General features: G+C 40.1%; 1 protein-coding gene across 2 annotated transcripts; it reads right to left on the reverse strand.

The window, feature by feature from the left end:
• Positions 1–1,354: 1,354 nt before the first annotated feature.
• On the reverse strand, positions 1,355–13,388 carry LOC113024070 (ATP-sensitive inward rectifier potassium channel 12-like). 2 transcript variants are annotated; one of them, XM_026170690.2, is made up of 3 exons: positions 12,538–13,388; positions 4,262–4,440; positions 1,355–3,735 (listed from the first exon to the last, which is right to left on the reverse strand). In XM_026170690.2, the coding sequence occupies exons 2-3, from the start codon at positions 4,351–4,353 to the stop codon at positions 2,136–2,138; spliced, it is 1,692 nt and encodes a 563-aa protein (XP_026026475.1). In that variant the 5' UTR covers positions 4,354–4,440; positions 12,538–13,388; the 3' UTR covers positions 1,355–2,135. The 2 variants fall into 2 exon arrangements, with proteins under 2 accessions (XP_026026475.1, XP_080158990.1); XM_080302864.1 differs by lacking the exon at positions 12,538–13,388 and having other exon boundaries at positions 4,255–4,395.
• Positions 13,389–20,189: the final 6,801 nt, after the last annotated feature.

Below are 20,189 nucleotides of genomic sequence, written 5' to 3' on the forward strand. Positions count from 1 at the left end.
TGTTTTGAGGGTTCAAATATAGAGACTGAACCTTTCTTCCTTTTTTTTGCACTAGGCTTTAAACATGCTTCAGTTTTTAGTAGTTTGAAGTGGTTTTAAAATTTTTTTTAGAAACTCCTCATTTGTATTCTCTCATAGAAAAGCACCTGTAACATCACTAGGGATGGGTATTGATAAGATTTTAACGATTCCGATTCCATTTTCGATTCTGTTTAACGATTCGATTCCTTATCGATTCTCTTATCAATTCTTTTTTTTTTAAAAAGGAGAACACTAAGGTCGATTAGCTTAGAACTGTGTTTTATATCTTCTCTTTGAACAAGATAGAAATTTAGGAGTAACATGGCCTTACAAACCCAACAGTGAGATCTTAAGAGATCCAGCCTTCGGCTCTTCAATGGGGTGTCACAGGGTCCCCAGGAAAAAAATGTATATGTAAAATAATAAAATAAATATTCTCCTGTAGCAATAACAAAGTTTAACATAAATTATTCTGTAGCAATTACACAAGAATATCCAGTAATGTCCCTGCCTACAATTAAACACATTCACTTACCAAAGTGAAATCGGGGGCATCTGCTGTGGCAAATGGGTGCAAGCCTTTGACCACAAACTTAGACACTGCTGGGTGACATTCGTCTATCCTGGCCTGAAAGGAGACGCTACCGGTAGACTGCAGCGAGAACTGCCAGCATCTGAGCCAGCCAGACTCTGTCTCTCTCATCATGGTTATCTAAATGCAACGCACAGTAATAGCAGGTTTTGTAATAAGGTAAATCGCGCTAACATAATATGCAATGCTAATTGATTAGTTACCTGCAGTATTAACGGGAGAGGACGTGGAAACGCTACCGCTGCTGCTGGGTTGAGCTTCGCTAGTCCGGAGCGGATCAAAAACACGACATTCGTTGAAAGCAATCGCGTGTTTTTTGAGCAAATGCTTTTGCATATTCGTAGTGTTTCCTCCCTTTGATGAAATCTCTACTTTGCAAGTATTGCACGTTGCCCTGTTGTCATCCTTTCTCATAAAGTGTAACCAAACTTTTGAGCGTTTGTGCCGCTCAGGCGCCATGTTTCCTACTGGGTAAAAGACGCTACTCAACGTGATGACGTCATTCGGGGCGACTGGAATCGATAAGGGAATCGTTTTTAAAAGTGGCAAACGATTCCAAGGAATTGAAACAGTGGGAACCGGTTCTCAACAAGAACCGGTTTTCGATACCCATCTCTAAACATCACAACACATAATAAGGCTAAAAGTATGTCGTAATTGGACTGATCAAAGTGGTAAATGACACGAAAGCTGTAAAATTATTTGAAAATGTGAAAGAATTTCGAGACTGACGAGAGGCAGTTCCAGTCATAACAGTACATACTGCTGTTTATTAGGTGGTTTTGTTCATAGAAAACATAACACAGTTGCAAAGTGTTTGTGTTTGTTGAAAAAAAGTAAGAGTAAAGTGCTCGTTCATCGTGTGCACAGGTTTGAATTGTATAGTGTGGTTCTGGATTTCATCTGTGCTTTGTTAGCGCTAAAGAATATACAGTGATGAACTTCGAAAGAAAAGAGAGAGAGAAGTGCTTACTTATCAGATGTGAAATGCAGCAGAATTCAGGCAAGAAGACAGAAGATGAAAATGCAGAAGTAATTTATTTTTACACAAAGAAAGCAAGTGTGTTAAAGTTTGAAGCATTTGCGTCATGCTTAATTTTTTTTTAATCCTGTAGCTATCTGCATATGATGTCAACTCATTATAAAGTTAAAATAAAACTATATCATATTTACAAAAACAAAAATGAATGGAAATCAATAACAGAAAGCTTAGTTGCGCCTAAAACACAGGTCACACAGAAACAGACAAGTAAGCAATTGAACGTTCAGGGTAACTCATGATTGAAGACAATTACCTCGTCACCGTGTTTAAAAGCAGGTGAGCTGTGCGGTTCGACAGATGTTGATGTTACACTGAAAGTGTGCATTATCTGAAACCATGTGAACTAAAAGCTGTGTGTATTTTCGCAAGACGTGTGTGCTTTATTGCGTTCACCGTCTTTTATTTTTTACAAGAGTTCAATACTTTGGTTGGGTGCACGCAAAGAGAGGAAATAAATGGAAGAGCAGTCATTACCAGTGATTAAACTCCTGACTCTCTGCTGATGTATAAAGGTAGAGCAGGCTGTAGTCTGTCAAGGCTGATCTGATTTTCTGTGTCCAGAACACATAACATCTCCACTCTCTGCTCTTCCACAAATGTTTCCTTGAAACCTAAATCGCCCAGCTGCTCCTTTGGATCTTTCTCATCCTCATCATCCCCACAGCACAAAGCTACCTCATTCTCGTAGCAGAAAGCACTGGGAGAGTGTGAGCCCAGTAGGCGATGACTCGCCCTCGGAGCAAACGGTGAGGGGGACTGAGAGCAGCTCGAGCTGGAGGATGAGGAGTGCCCCCTGTGACCCATCATCTGGTTCAGTTCCCTGGCACTGCAAATAGGTGTAGATGGCACTTCATAGGTCTTATGGAAGCGGGAATAGTCCACATGGTAGCGATCACCCTTCTCAAACACCACAGGCTCAAAGCGGTGACCCCAAAGGATCTCCTTAGCCAAGTAGGAGCTGCGAGCCTGAGTGGTCATAGCTGTCGCCTCCACCATGCCCTCCAGGATGACCACAATCTCAAAGTCCTCCTTCTGCAAGTCATTGCGGTTCAGGTTATACAGAGGACTGTTCTTGTTGATCTCGTGGACCACCACCAGCGGCGACACCAGAAACAGCCGATCCAGTCCGTCATCATAGCCGACATCGATGTCCGTTTGCTCCAAGGGGAGGTATTCGCCCTCTGCAGTCACATAGGGCTTTATGAGCTGAGCACGGACGTGGGCCTCTACAATGTGGCTTTTGCGCATGTTCCCCAGCCGCCACATGAGGCACAGCTTCCCGTCTCGCAGAGCGATGACAGCATGATGCGAGAACAGCAAGGTCTGCGCCCGCTTTTTGGGCCGCACCATCTTTGCCATGATGGTCCCTATCATGAAGGAGTCAATAATGCAGCCCACAATGGACTGCACCACAACGGTCACCACTGCAAACGGACACTCTTCGGTGACACACCGGAAACCGTATCCAATGGTGGTCTGGGTCTCTATGGAGAAGAGGAATGCCCCAATGAAACCCTGGATGTGGAGAATACATGGCCGCCACTCGGTTTTTCCTTCCTCTGCGCTACTTCGAGCATCTCCGTCCTTATCAGGGATGCGAATGTCAAAGTCTCCATGAGCGTATGCCACTCCCCAGAAGATCAGGCCAAACAGCAGCCAAGACAGAAGGAAGGTGGTGGTGAAGATGAGCAGGAGGTAGCGCCAGCGTATGTCCACACAAGTGGTGAAGATGTCAGCCAGGTATCGTCGTGGTTTATCCTCCATGTTGTTGAAAACCACGTTGCACTGGCCGTTTTTCTTCACAAAGCGACTGCGCACACGCCCGATGCCCAGATCCAGGCCCAGGCGGCATGAAGGTGAAGCTCGGCAGCTGTTGTGGACAATCGGATCATTTGTCACCCTCAGAGACAGAGCCCCTCTTCCGTCATCGCTTCCGGGACACTCTCCTCCTCCCCCTCCTCCTTCCTCACCTCGCATGCAGGTCCCGGATAGCGTTTGCTGGCTCAGAGGACTGTGTCCATTGTGGAGGCCCAGGCTGGAGATCTTCAGGGCATCTTCATCTGTGGAAACGATGCTGTATCTGGAAGAAAAATGAAGGAAAAAAAAAGAAAAAAAAAATGAGTCTAAATAAATTCTTAATTAGTAGTTTATGGAGCCTAAAATGAAAACTGCTGTTTTAGATTTTATCATCCACCTGTATCAACAGTATGAATGGTTGCATCAAGCTAACTTTGACTGATAATGACTGATTACATTTGTTCGAACAAATATGAATAAACCCACATGACACAGACAGGAATTAAAAAACTCTCTCATGTGTCCAGAAAACTAGTATAAAAGCAGATATAAATACAGGCTGTATCAACTTTAATCTATATTCTGCAGCCGTACTAATCCTTGCATCATTAAGCCTGTAATTCAATTTTTTAAAACTTGGAGTAAAGCTGTGCATCTGTTTCAATCTAACGCTTTGATTTTGTGGTTTACTTTTAATATATCTGTGTTTAAAAGGCTACTAATGAATGGACATACTTTGCCAAATTGAAAGGAAGAAATGTTCTAAAAGCTGCATCCACTGACATAGTTTCAGTCCCATTACCTCTTACCTGTTGACCCGCACCGCTCCCATGGCACCGGTGATCATCAGGCTGTATCTGCGGGGGCAGTAATGTAGGTTGGGGCGGGTAGTTCCAACCATTAACGTACTGTTGCTGAACAGGGAGGCAGTATGAGCTCAGGTGTGACTTGCGTTTGTTATCAGCACTGTGCTCTCTTGGTGCATTTTCTGTGAATGTAGAGGACAAAGAGGAGCCGTGCTGAAGTTTTTTAGAATATGAGAATACATCAAAATTTGAGCACAGATCACAGCATATAAAACGCAACAACTTATGGAGGGGAAACTGAACATAGCTCATTCCTGGGAATTCCTAGGAATATGATAGCCCCCGAGGGTCCAGGAATTAACCATCTTCAGTTTCCCCTCCATCATTTCCATCGTTATATATAGATATATAAAAGGCACTGATGTACAACACCTACACATCATACAACACATCAATAAATCCATAATTAATGATCCAATGATATTATTCACACGATTATGATTCCCACTGCCCCTTCCCATGTCATTCCATCACATTATAAAAAATTCTGTCAGCAGTAAAATGGACAGTCCTGTCTTCTTCAGTAACATTCATGAACATTATTGCCAGCTCTAATGCAGCTTATTCAGTTGTTTTACTGTAAACCTTCTGCACCATTCCTCTGGCAAATCTAGAGGATTGCTGCATTACATTTTAATGCACCAATTTAAAGTCCTGAGAATTTCTTTAACACTGAACATTCGGATAATTTTCACCTGTCTGTTTATCACTCGCAGTCTACATTATCACTCACTGGACACTTTATTAGGTACACCTGCATAGTTGGTCATTAAACAATGAGCAGCATCTTCAGTTCACAGCCAAATCCATGCCACGAAGAATAAGGGCAGATCCAGAGTCAAGTGAATATACATTCATTCACCACACAAATATGTTCTGATGTGATAAAATAAAGATTGAAAAAGCAGCAACATAAAAAATAACAATTTCGCTAGTTTAGACTTTTTAATGGAGAATAACAACCTAAAGCAATCTCAAAGACACTGAAGATAGTACGACTGATTCTCACTGGACCGTGAATATTTGTAATAAAGTAATGACATCTCGTCAAATGGGGGCTAACACACAAACAGAAGACAAGAATCTCCCACAGCCCACCATCCATAGTTCCATAAAAAAGGTCAAAAATTCACAATCAAAAATCCCTCACAAACTTTGGCCTTTCCTAATGCATGGAGCAGACCAGACAGTTTTGTATAATGACAGCACATTGATTAGGTCCTTGCTAGTGATTAGCCTTAGGGACCTTCAGGCCAAACCAGGGGTGGAAAACCAGACAGGCTGTGGAAGGGACAAAGGTTTTAAGAGATGAATCAGTGGTAATCTACTGTTAGAGGAACAATTGATTCACTGTTTTGGCCTGATGACAGGGTTATGTCAGCAAACCGGGAACCAGGATGAACAAAAACCACAGGGTTGCATAACCAGTAGAGGGCCAGTCACACGCAACACAACAGGCCGTTAGTGGTTTATGTTTTATTGTACATGAATCACTTTGGCTGATGTGAATTAGGCCTGCATTAATGAAAGAGCAGAAATGGATTGTCTTGGGAAAACTTTTGACAACTGTAGTTTAAAAGCCTCCGTTCGATATCGCCGTTACGTCAATAACAAGCACATGCCCCGCTACACATTTTAACACACATGAGCACACACACGCAAGCAGATTTTGATGGGATTGGATGTCGTGTAATGAACCCTTGTATGCAACGGTTCCACGCTCGTGTTACACCAAGGACAGATGTTATGAACTGGCTGCTCAGTGGCTGGATAAAGGATGATCTTCTATTGGATAATCCCAATAGGGCAGATGATTACATCATCTTAACTCTCACAGCTGGAGGAGGGAACCTTTACTTATGGAGTTCTTAAAGACGTCAGGCAGTATGCCATGCCACATGGGTCAGACCCGTGTGAGTGTCAACGAGTTCATTTGTCGGCTAAGGCGAGCACGACACAGTTCACAGACTGGTCTGTTTGGCCTGCATTTATAATGGGAAAATTACTCTTTCTTGTTGCCCTGACTTATTGTAGATTTGTTATATTTTGACTAAATTTTGTTTAGAATTGTCAGCAGAAACATGTCGTTAATAACGCTTTTATATTTGCTTCTTTAGGCTTTGCAGTTTTACATGACATGCTGTTTTGTTTTGCTTCTCAAGATAAAGTTTGTTTTGTTTTTGATGATTTACAGTTTTTCCAAATATCAATAATTTCATCTTAAATTGACTAGTATTGACATTCACACACACACACCCAATGCCATACTGACATGATAACTTCACACAAATGCTGTTGATTTGTTGTTCATCTCTCATTCCAACACATCACAGAGGTGCTCTGTTGGTTTGAGCGGGCCATTTAAGTAAAGGGAACTCATTGCCATTTTCAAGAAACCAGTTTGAGGTGATTTAAACTTTGCGACATGGTGCGTTATCCTGCTGGAAGCAGCCAACAGAATGACATGGTCAGCAAAAATACTTAGGTAAGCTTTGCCATTTAAACGATGCTAAGTTTGTACTAAGACGCCTAAAGTGTCCCAGATATTCCCCCCACACCATTACACCACTGATAGCAGCCTGAGCTACTGATGCAAGGCGAGACACAGCTATGTTGTTGACACCAAATTCTGACCTGCAATCTAAATTAAGACTCATTGGACGAGGCAACATTTTTCCAGACTTCTTCAGGTTTCATTTATTTTGTGTTCAGAGATGCTCTTCTGCATACCTTGATTTTAATGACTGTTATTTAACTTACTACCTTTCTTTCAGCTCAAAGCAGCCTGGCCATTCTCCTCTGACATCTGACATCAGCATAGCATTTTCAACCAGAGAACTGCCGCTCGCCAGATATTTTCTCTTTTTTGAAACCAATGCTGTTCCCTCTTTTGAACAGCAGCCACAACCATACCATGCTGAACCTCTGCAGGACATCTAGATCGTGTCTGCATACCCAAATGCAAGAACTTGCTGCCATGTATTTGGATGATTAGACATTTGGATTGAACAGGGACATGTAGTTAAATTATCTGTGAGTGCATATACCCTTGTGCTTTTCACATTTAAGCGAGCACTCAGAATGCTTTTAACTCCACGCCACATTCATGAAGCACGTTATTCTATACGTTTAAGGATATTTCTTACTTTCATGCACACATTTACTCCGATGGATACATCAGGACTAATCTGGGGTTCAACATCTTGCCCAAGGACACCTTGAAAAACAAATTCACCCTTTCCACCTCCCTTATATTAGTGCTTCAGCCACATTCACAAAATCCATTTATTACTTCTGTTTTCTTGATTAAACTGAACTGCCTATCCTTAGTGGTTAAAGATTGTTTCTTTTTTATTACAATGGTGGAAATTAAAATTATAAGTTTATTATGCTTTATTTCGTTTGTTTTTAAGTTTTAGTCAATGTCAGAAATAAAGAAGATTTTAGGTTTTAAAGAGCGGACAACACTACTCAAAAATCAATCAATTTACAACAAGGTTTGAAGATATGAATGGGCATGGATATAATAAAACAAAAAAATGATAACTCTCAAACTATTAGCCCCCCAACAAAACTTTTTTTTGTAGTTGTAGTTAAGCCTTTGAAGCCATGTTGGCTGATCTGTTCGCTCACAGTGTCCAAAATAAGGGAAATACCTTGCAGTATTTATAGTACAGCACAGCACAGCAGTATAGTGTTGTTGCCATGGTGATCATCATTTTGACAAAGCCATAGACACATCTTTCAGTGAACGCAGTTGAATACAGTTCAATGTATTTAATGATTATAGAAGTAGTGGTTTCACAAAACCAAGTTCACCTTCTAGGAGTGCAGGCGAAACTCCTGATGCTTCAGAAAATGCTGTCACTTTATTGGGCTGTTAGAAAAATATTCTGCTCTATGACAATAAAAACATAAAAGAACATTACAAGTTTCATAAAACAAGCTTTGTTCTTACTAAAACACGAACAAAACAGCTATGGAAGTAAACATCATGAAATACAGGCCCATTTTTGTTTCCACCAGTTACGAAATGAGTAAAAATAAAATAAGGTAGTTTGAACAACCCCTTTACTTTAAATACGAGCCTTTACCATCATGTAACACATGTTAAATTGCATCCATCAGCTACGAATATGAAACACTTCCTGTGTGGTGTCTCTTTAGGCTGCCTAAATGTGACACAAACTACTTAAAATTCCTTCCAGCTTTAGTCAAAATGCTGAACTGTGGTGCTAAAACCTAAACCACATGTACATAAAATATACAGCATGTACATGTGGATTCAAATAATCCTAGCAATTTGAAATTCACTGCAATTCTTCGCTGAATTAATGTCTCCTTAAGGTATGTCCACATATCACTTCTCATGTATCGCTTTGAACCTGACCGTTTGTCACTAATGGACATTCAAGGCCCCTGTTGCCTAGGTAACCGTCTATTACACTGCTATATGTCATTCAGTGGTTTGCGTCCCCTCGAAGTTGAGAAAAGTTTACCACAGACCTGCTCACTACCTTTTCCTGTGTCCTCTAAGTAAAACAACGGACTGTAGCGCGATGTCACTTTTGGATATTTGTACTTTCTCTTCTATTTTCTTATTCCTCATCATTAGTCAGTTACTGTTTTTTATGCATGCTGGTTCCTTTTCCCCAGCTGACAGTAGTCCAGGGAGAGAGCTACAGTAATTGATGATCATAGTTAGTGTATTAGCTGTCGCCATAGGAACATCTCTCCTCTCAAAGGGACTGACTTGCTGTGCCCTGTGTGTTTGTGTGTGATGATGATTTATCCTGTGAGACAGGACGAGATAAACTGACAGAGAGGAGAGAGCCATCCACAGAATCGCACCGAAACTCAACAGGGATACAGCACAGTGCATGACAAAGCTCTACAAGATTAATATTATTATTAAATACTGTGTCAAAGACTCTGAGAGGGATGCTCATGCATGACGTAGCTCTTATTCAACTACGTCAGCCAAGCCAAACTTTCATATTCCAACATAATAATCCCATGCAGAGGAGAGGATGGAGGAAGCCCTCTTCAAATAACAGATTACTACTTCCCTTAATCCCTCGATTCAAACAACAATACGAAAGGTGGATGGCAGTAGCTTTATGACCTGGCTTAAGCCCTTTTGTGTAATCTGATCATGTAATCTGACATCTGATCATATGAGAAGAGGGGAATGAGAAAAAAGAAACACACAGATAAAGAAATAGGGAAAGAAACAAAGAAATAAAGGTTTACAGGTGCAAGGTCACTTGAGGTGGCCAAAGAGTGGGAAAAAATACAGATTAAGATGAAGAGATTATAACATCAGAGGATGTTACTATAAAGTGTAATTCCATTTGCATAAAATTAGAAGATTTACACACACACACACACACACACACACACACACACACACACACACACACACACACACACACACACACACACACACGTGTATTCTGCACCCTGTTTTTGTATTTCTTCCTTCTGCCTGTGTAAAGGCTTTTTAATAAAGAAATGTGCGAGAGAACTGGCACGCTTTTGGGTGTGACTTTTTTTTTTGTTGTCCTCTATTTTTCTGTATTTCTGTACAAGATGTTCTTAAGTGAGAAGGACCTACATATCCCTGAGGACAGCACTGGCTCTACACTCTGTCCAAGTTAAAAAAAATAGGATCTTGATCACTCAGCAGACCTGACCCCCCCCCCCACACACACACACACACACACGAAATAAGCAGTGACTAGTTGAAACTGTTGAAAAGGTTTAGTCTTAACAAAAGAATTATAGTCTTCTACATATACAAGCCAGTGGTTAAAGTAAGTGCTGGTAACAGCTGCTGGACTAGCATACTGCTGGTATTACATTGCCCAGCACCACTGTATGACCAAATACTGCACTTTCTACTTCACACAATTTATTGTAAAGATAATAAAAAATAATCAACAGCTCCAACACTAAAGTGATCAACAGCAATGAATCATTAATTATGATCCAATAAGAATATATATGTGATTTTGAAATGTGTAACATAACGAGTATGTTTGCTTTATTTAATTAAAATATTTTTGTTTGTATAACTTTTTGTGCACTATTAAGCGATTGAAGTACACTGCAGAAAGTTCCATAAAAATTCTGTATTATGAACCATCTTAAAGAGAAGGAATTTTCTGAATACAATTTTTCTGAATGTTTTTTTGTATTTTTAACCAGACCTTGAATTTGATTATTTACAGAGATGCAACCTTAATAAATAGATCATGTGCCATCAGAAGATTATTAGGGTATTCTCCTTTTTCTTACTTTTGTTTTTGTTTTTTGTTTTTGTTTTTTAAACATATAGGAATATAACTTTTACTTAAATAAAAATGTACATACTTTTTTTTTTTTACACTTTTAAAACAATTGCTGTGTCCAACACATACAAAAATAAAAACATCAACAGGACATGCAACATCAAACATCAACAGGCTGTGCATGAAGCAGAGAATCTTGCCCAGTTTTTCTACACTGACTTTTAAATCTCATTAAGTATTTGGATTTCCTGTGCTGCACCCCTGCCCCTGTTCCTCGTGGACCCGTGTGTCACCCCAATTGCAAAACCCTGGAAACGTCCCTGCGCTTACCAGACTCATGGCTTCATGGACCTCACAATAATGAACACAGGCAAATCAGCTCAAGTAAATGGAAAAAAAAGGGAAGAATGGTTTCCTTTCTAAGGATGCAGCTGCTGTGATAGTTGGTGGATGGTTGTTCAGTGTCGTGATTTTCACTGTTCAATTTGGAGAATGAACAATGAACAGTCTGTCTGTAAATTTTAATTACACACAGTGGTGGAATCTAATCTTTATTTTTAAACTTCTGTTCTTTTCAGTTTCTGCTTCAATTTTGTACATTTCAGAAAAAATATTACTCTTCTCATTTCACTTTTACTTCCCTTTAGAGTGCATTAGATAAACATACTGGTTTATATGACCTCACACCTGTATTTTTGCTCTGTAATAGAGATGTGGATGAAGCCAAACTCTAGTCATTAATCTTGAGACCTTTGACTTGACAGGAAAACAAAAACTGGCAACTGGACTTTGATTTTATTACCACCGACTTCTGACTTCACTTGAACATTTGCCTTTGATTGTGGGGCGATCGTGGCTCAAGAGTTGGGAGTTCGCCTTGTAATCGGAAGGTTGCCGGTTCGAGCCCCAGCCCCAGCTTGGACAGTCTCGGTCGTTGTGTCCTTGGGCAAGACACTTCACCCGTTGCCTACTGGTGGTGGTCAGAGGGCCCGGTGGCGCCAGTGTCCGGCAGCCTCGCCTCTGTCAGTGCGCCCCAGGGTGGCTGTGGCTACAATGTAGCTTGCCATCACCAGTGTGTGAATGTGTGTGTGAATGGGTGGATGACTGGATATGTAAAGCGCTTTGGGGTCCTTAGGGACTAGTAAAGCGCTATATAAATACAGGCCATTTACCATTTACCATTTGATTGACTTGATATCCTGCTGATAATGAACAGGGACTGAAACTCAAGGGAATGAATTTTGCTGGTATTTGAGTGACAACTGAACTATGGCATCAGCACTTTCAATATTAAAAACATTAAAACATTTAAAACATATAAGATTAAGTTTCCATCTCTGCTCCATCCATCCCTGCAGGAGAAGGTCTAACAAGCCGATCAATGGTTCACACAGTGCACACAAAAGTTATGACGGGGCAGTTTTCAAACAAAGCTGCAGCTATGACGTGTGTCCGTTTCATTGAGGCCACAGGAGCTGTCCAGTGCTGAAAATCAATCCAAAGCCTGCAGGAATAATTGACAGCTGGGAGGTGGAGGAGGAGGAGGGTGGTGAGAGCGGAATACTATCCTAACCTTGAAAATGATGTAGTCCTTTGAAATCTTTTCCTCTATCTGTTTGCCCTGCCCACATTTATTACAGTTGACTTATTCAGTAGCGTCAGGGTTTCGTTTAAGTATTGATTACATTTTCTCGGTAGTTAATTAGTTAGTTAGAACAGGGAAAAAAGAAGTGCAGCAGAGCCTACGAAGGTGGCAGCTCCTTATAATGCACTTTTAAAGAGATCTAGACTTGGGTGAGGAAAGGAAATACGCTGGGCTAAAAGCTTACATGTCATTGTTCCATCATTATAAACTTAAAACACTTCTTATGACTAAGACCTTCCCTGTGGGGGAACAAACATAAAGATGGAGCTTTAAACACTCACCTTTGTGTTATTGCAGACTGAATTAGTAGTTTCATCCTCCAAAAAAAAAAAGAAACTTGAGTGGATTTACAGTCTCTGCCGCTCTCCCCTCTTTTTCTTCCTTGCTTCCCTTTAATAGAGAAACACCTATGTCATGAATACGCTCCAAGAGTTGTCTTGCACAAACTTGCACATGCCTCCATCCTGAGCTTGGGCTTGTTGCTCCATAGTAGCTGATGAGAGCTGCTCCAGCCTGGTGGTTGTGCATCTGCCCTGATCCCTGCTAGCGTGAGTGTGTGGGAGAGAGGGAGGGAGGGAGAGCGAGAGAGAGAGAGAGAGAGAGAGCTCTGATTATGATCCTATTTATATGTGCTATTGTTTTCCCCAGCGAGTGGAGATGTGGACTGTATAATTTAGACTTTAGCCCACTCAGGCAGATACTGAGACTCGCATCCAAAAAAAAAGAAAAAAAAAGAAAACAAAAGATAAACACCAGTGAAGACTTTTGTAATCCTGACAAAATCCTGTAGAAATAGAAGAAGTGTCTGTGAAGCATTTTAGTGTGTGTTTATATGGAATAAGGACACAACATGACTTTTCTTGTGTAATATCAAAGCTATTCCTTAAATGCTTCAGTGGAAATTATCCCCACTTTAGATGCATGTTTGGAACATCTACAGTTTCATCTTCTTACTGGGAAAACTGCTAAATTTATTCTGTATGATTACACCGATTTGCCTATTTATTAGGAACACATATCTATGGCTAATACATACGATAACACATACAATCAGTCCTGCTCAGGTTCTGTTTTGACCTGAGTGAAAACAAAAGAAAATAAAATCACAAATTTTATGTGTAATATTGATTCTAATTACAAAAACCTTGTCAGAGATTATTTTGAATTAGGATATTAAGAAGCTCTGGTGTTGCCAGGACACTTTGTCTGCTTGATTGAAAGTATTATTATGCTCAATATGTCTTTCTGGTATGATAACCTGACTGAAAAAAAAGGAAGAGACCGGACAGGATTGTCAGAAGTGCAGAAATATTTATAGGTTCACAGCAAACCTTGATCTGTAATCATCTGTAGCATTGTGCCATTTTCAGGGAAGCCCATTGTTGCTAATCAAGGACACGTCTTTATTCTGATTTTGAATTAATACTCTAGAGGATGGCATTATAGGGTTAATAGCACAACTGTCATATTACTCTGCATCACATATAACAAAGTGGTGTACATGCAAAGAGGAGACCACGGTATTCTTCAGTTACACTGGTGTGGGTCTCAGTCATCGATCTGGCTATTGAAAAGACAACAAACAAAAAAGACTTGCAGCTTTACTTTGACATATGACATCTGGCTTAGCTGACTTCATGTTAATCAGGTTTCATATTAAAAAGAAAATCCTGCTATGGTTGATGGTAATGTTATGAGTTTTACTGAAATGTATTCATAAATCAGTTTGAGTCTGAAATTTCAATAAAAAGAATCAGAGATTACTAAATTTAATGCAGCTTATGTTGAGGAAAGATAAAGGTGTACTATTTTACTGGATGTGTGAAAATTTTCCTTTTTTTAATGCAGCCATTAGGATTCTCAGCTGCTAGAGCAAGAATAAGAATGCAGGGTACACAGTGGATAGCGCACCTATCACTGGAGGGGGACCAAAGTCTCTGCACAAAACTTTTTGGCCATTAAATCTCTGTGCGTGGACTCTCCATGCTCGCCTCTGCAGATAGCCTCTGTGTCCAGGTTTTGGTTGTGCAGAGTTCTCGTGCTCTTCAAATCAGTGTTGTCACTTCACGCCAGCTTACAGTCAGCAATCGATGCCTCATATTAACACATGTGGATATAAAAAGTCTTCAGTAGTCAACAAAAATATACATAGCAACATGCTGGACGCTCAGCTATTTACAGGCATAGCACACCGACACACAGGATCTGACTGGTTTTGAATCATTTAAAGCTTCTTTAAAGGTAGACAACAAGAGGATACTGTAAATGGCACATGCTTTACAACCAAGTTGACACACAAAACGGATCTCTTCCATTTTTTTTGCAGGATACAAATGGCTTGCACTGTCAACCCTGATGACTGAACAACCAGTCTTTTGACAAGAAGAGTGGTGGAAGAGGGTAATCACTACAAACCTTCCACCGGTTCAGTTCTTGCTCCTCTAAGAACCCACCATAAATTATGTGAGACTAAATAAAATGGAACTTTTGTATTTTTCATTTGATTAAGTGTTATTCAAGTGAGATTAACATCTGGTTTAACAGGTTACATAACAATGTTTGTGCCAACATCCTGGAAACTTCAACTGAAAATTTGGAAATAAAAATCTAAAGCCTCTAAGTTGCAGATAAATTAAACTCGACACTTAAAAGAAAATTGAGCTGCAGCTATTATGACCACATGATTTTTTTTAAATTTCTCACCAAATTTAAGACAAATCACATTTTGTCCATTCACGCACTTTCACATGCGCGTTTGCATTTGTGTGTGTGGGTGGGGGGGTGGGGGGTATGCTGAATAAACAGAGCACCTGTCTGCCAAAATAATCTCTCCTTCTTTGGTTTCTTATAAGCGTCCATCCCAGAAATAGACAGAACAGGCTGCTACAGTGGCCAAAACCATGTTGTGCTTGTTCTGCACAGATTGAACTATCAATCTGTGTAAATAAATAAAGCATTAATAATAAATCAAAACAAGCAGTGCTTATTGTGCGTTGTCATTCATTTCCAAACGACTGTGCAAGGCCAGCTTTATGGCCTTTTATTTCAGACCTCTTTGAAGTGTTATTGCCAATTAGACACAATTCTTTAGTTTCCATGGAAACCTTATTTTTCCCTTCTTTCTTTTGCACATAAATACACAAACGCGCTCGCCAAATGGTTTATTTTTAAAAACTCCTTACTTTCTAGTCATGAGACAGCAGGTGGGCGTTACATCGCATGAGGAGGTGTTGGGTTGCAGTAAAATAGGACTAAGTAGTGTAGGCACAGAGGTCAGAGGTCAGGGAATCAAGTAAGTGAGTACACAGAGGGACAAAGTGGGCCGACAATAACTCGAAGGAACAGCGTGTGCTGCCTCTAAGAGGTCTGAATGAAACTAAACTTGTTATTACTGTTTTGCCCATTAAAGGCAGGAGTGTGATGATTCACAAAGTTTCACAATCAAAAACAAGGTGGCATTTACACTTGAATGTGGGTTACACATGAAAGCAGTAGAATAATAATCACGTGACAGATCTTTATTGTACACTGTAAAAATTTGTCTGTTAAATTTGCACTGAGAATGGCCAGAATTAATCTAGGAGGCTATACTATACTTAAGTACTCATAAAGCAGTTATTTAATGTATTGCAATTTGTATGATTTTGATTACATTCTGTGTCATGTTTCTGAGTTTCTTCTCTTCTTGCACTAAGGTGTGTTGCATTTCTCCTACCCACTTTAGATGATACTGTTAAGGGAATGTTACTCTACTTACCCATTCAGCCATGAATACACCTGACTAACATTCAAGTGACTGAGTCGGGTCATTTATGGGGTATATTTATTTTCCCCTTTTGTCATTTTTTATTTTTTATTGTCATTGGGGCGATCGTGGTTCAGGGGGTTGGGAAGCTCATCTTGTAACCGGAAGGTTGCCGGTTCGATCCCCAGCTCTGTCTGGCTTGGTCATTGTGTTCCTGGGCAAGATACTTCACCTACTTGTTGGCCAGAGGGGCCGATGGCGCGATATGGCAGCGTCCCAGCTGTCAGTAGCTGTGGCCACAAATTTAGCTTCCCTCCACAAGTGTGTGGATGTGAGAGTGAATGAATAGTGGAATTGTAAAGTGCTTTGAGAGTCTTGAAAAGCACTATATAAATGCAATCCATTATTATAAAACGTTTCTTCCTAAATGTTCTCCTCCTAAATTTATTTATAGATTTTTTTTAAAACTTTTGTATTAAGAAAATCCACTCAAAGTAATATATATACCTATATATAGCTTGGTAGCTTTTGCAACCACAGCCCTAGCCCCTAGGTGGCCCTTACAAAGATGCAGGTTACAATCACTTTATGCTGACTTTACTTTTCAAACCAAGGGACTACTTTACTTTTTTCTGTTTTGGTTTTGCAGACACATGACCACTAGCCACACAACATTTACTAGTCCACAGTTTTTGGCTATGTGACAATCATTGTGACAACATTAAGTCACACACAGTGACCATCTGGCAACCATATGCTGCTGGGGAGAAAGTGTTTATGCCTAGTCAGCCATTAAAAACCTTCCTGTGATTGTTTTCTTCACTATCGCTACGGTCATAGTTTTTTTTTTTGTTTGTTTTTTTTTAAGTGACAGACTTGTGTATCAGGGGCGATTCTAGGATCAGAGCTTTGGGGGTGCTGAGCACCCAGAGAGCTGCCCAGCCAGGCAAGATAAACTTTACTCGTCACGATGAGACTTCTTCCCTGGCTCTGTCAGTCCCTGCATCCTTAAATGTCTCCAGTTGTCCCGAGTTCCCTCTGACTGTCTCCTTGGTGCATTTAAACCCCTGTTCCTCCCTGTCCTCATCGTCTTTTGTCTTCATCGCCGTTATCAGTCATCATAATTTTACCATCTCTGTGCAAGTCTGCAAATTTCTTTATTAAATCATAGGATTCTTAAATTCATCAAGTCTCTCTGTGCCTGGGTCCTCGTCACAAAACATGACATCATTGTTTTGTACATTTTAACACAATTTAATCCCCACATTTGTGAAAGAAAAGCAAAACACTTTTTTAAATAGGCTGTATAAATTTCAATGGGAGCAACAGGACAGTCAAATGTCGCTGATTTTACTACAGAGCAGGACGGATTGTAGAGTAGCAAACATTGTCAGAAAACAAGTTTTCAACACTGCAGGTTACCTGGGTGTAATGTTTTTCAGCTAAAAAGAGTCATGGTCTGATAACTACCTAACAATATAAAGAGTAACTGAAGGTTAAATGCAGCTAATATGTCCTGTTTTAAGCCAGGCACTTACACCTCTGCTCTGCTACATCTCAGCCACCATCGCTCTGGCACCAAGGGTGCTAGAGCCAGAGTAGGGGAGAGGCGAGCTGGAACAAACCATTTTGGGAGGGGGGGGGGAATCTGTACTTTTGTTGTTAAAATGTTACGTCTCAACCAAGTACTGTATGCTTTTTACATTTCTAGTAGTGTCACACAAACAGCAAATATTTTCAGAGAAGTAAGAAATCTTTGGGGGTGCTTTGATTCATTTCGGGGGTGCTGAAGCACCCCTAAAAATGGGCTAAAGTCGCCCCTGTTGTGTATAAATACTCACCAGCTACTCTTCAAACTTTAGAGAAACTGTGAAAAGTGTGACGCCTACTGGAAATGGAGACAAGTTGCCTTCAAAGTAAAAGTTCTGCCCTGCAGATGTTGCCTGCAGTTCTGACCCACAACTTTTACTTTGAAAGCGAACATTCTCCATTTCCAGTTTGTGTTGAAGACTTTATTAAGACGTACTAGTACCTCCTGGGCTAGTAGTTCACGAGTACATGAAAAACTGCAGGAAGCTGTGACAACCAAAGCATTCACTAAGAGCCTTTTGATGTTATATGTAAAGTTAGGGTATTAATAAAGACCTGGGTAGGGACAGAAATGATCTTGAGCTTAAATCTTGTTTAAAACACAAGATTTAAGCTTTGGTTTCATGGTTGCCATGGTAATGTCTCTTAGCTTTCTCTGACAAAATAGTGCTTCATGCACAAAATATACTTCCTATTGAAATGCATTACTTACAAATTCATGCTTACTAACACACGTGAAAAAAGGGTGACAAGTTGCATTCATCAACACAAAATGGATGTCACATCACAGCAATCTAAAGACAAAATAACTAAAATAAACATCAAAGTATGTTTAAACCGATTCTTTTAGCTTAAATATAAAACTCTGTATTACACTAAAATGTGTGGTAGGTTGCTGTTAATTATTTTTCTTTCTTTAGAGGACTAAGCATTCACAGTATTTAGTGGTTTTCACACTAAATTGTGCATTAAAGGACTTAATTTCTGGTATTTTACAGCAGTTTGTTACAGTGCAAAAGCCTGAAGCTGAAAACAGCCGGAGGATCCTCTTACAGCCATCCTATAAATACCAAATACTGTGTCTAACAGAAAGGCCTGTAATTAGTGAAGGGAAGACTGTCACTGCTGCCAACAGAGCCACCTGTGTATAGATATAGCACCCATATAGGTGGCAGTGGGATATCAATTCATTTTAGTGACATGTTTTGCTGCAGGCAAGTCTCTGTTTCAGACATCACTTTTTCCCTTCAAAAGCACCCACACATTTTCCCACAGCAAACCTAATTGAGAAGGTCAACGATGGAAATTATCACCAAAAGCCCTCAACACCTTTTTAATAACTCATCTCTTTAGTCCTTTTTAAGTTTGATAAGCAGTTGATGGGAGCTATTTTCTGTAGTGCTGTTCGTCTCTGTGGCCCAGCTTGATGACTCCCCCTCAAATGCCACGAGAGCCAATTTACACAGAAGCAGGCGGCTGCCTCATTTCTCACTTTGAGAACTGATCCAGGTCAACATGTTTTTAGAAAAGCAGGCCGGGAGGGTGGGGGACAGGAGGCGGTTGAGGGCGGCCAGGATCGTTCCCAGTGCATGAATACATTTTATAAAAGGAAATTCCAAATAAGATCTGTACACAACGTTGTGATTAATAGCGGAAAAAGGCATTCACACGTCCCTGTTTAGCGTATTTTGTTTTCATCCGACTTCAAAACAAATTTAATGAGACTGAAACAAAAACAAGTACAAATAGAAACAAGTACTCTAAATCTCAGTCTCTCCAGTCTGTGATCTGTGAACTCAGTGGAGTCGAAAAGCTTTTTAGACTCTATTTTAATGTTTATTTCTTTTTCTGTTGGTTTTATTTGACGTGAAGCACTTTGTCTGAATTTGTATAAATTTACTTACTTACAAATGTAAATGTTATGTCAATGTTTCTCAAGCTCACTGTTTGCCCCCTTCCTGATTTCTTAATTTCTTTCCATATTTGTTACACACTAGTGTTTCAGATCATCAAACAAACCTTCCACACTCAGACCTGACATCAACAGAGACATTTCTAAGCCCTCGGGTTTCCAGTAAACTGTGGCAAGAGGTATCTTCAACAAATGGAGAAACTTGGAACAGGAGTAAACCTTCCCAGTGGGAAGAGTGACCGACCTACCAAAATTACTCCAAGCACACACCAATGACTCATCCACAGTGTTGGGAAGGTTACTTTTAAAATGTATTCCACTACAGAATACAGAATACATGCCCCAAAATGTATTTTGTAACGTATTCTGTTACGTTACTCAATGAGAGTAATCTATTCTGAATACTTTGCATTACTTAATGTATTATCATTCTTTTTTACAACTACATGAATGTACTATTGCTTTGTGATTTATTACTATTACTGAAGGCTACTCGCCATACCAACACCAACTAGATTTTTAAATCTTAATATAAAATGAGTAACAGTAGGTGGACATTAGGTAAGGCTGCACTTTTTGAGGCGATCTCGTATAGAAAACTATTCCACGTGTATATAAAACAGGTCCGCGGCTCCGAACCATAGTAAAGGGACCTCTAGCTAATGCGTCAGGTTCCGTGTCGGCTC

This window comes from Astatotilapia calliptera, chromosome 6 (genome assembly GCF_964374335.1).
Source record: "Astatotilapia calliptera chromosome 6, fAstCal68.1, whole genome shotgun sequence".
Taxonomy (NCBI): Eukaryota; Metazoa; Chordata; class Actinopteri; order Cichliformes; family Cichlidae; genus Astatotilapia; species Astatotilapia calliptera.

Bases quoted from the DNA above. Each gene is read 5' to 3' on its own strand.
- LOC113024070 (XM_026170690.2), bottom strand. From the start codon at position 4,353: ATGGTTGGAACTACCCGCCCCAACCTACATTACTGCCCCCGCAGATAC. The intron at 3,736-4,261 runs GTAAGAGGTAAT...TTTTTCTTCCAG, and splicing joins GGAGCGGTGCGGGTCAACAG to ATACAGCATCGTTTCCACAG.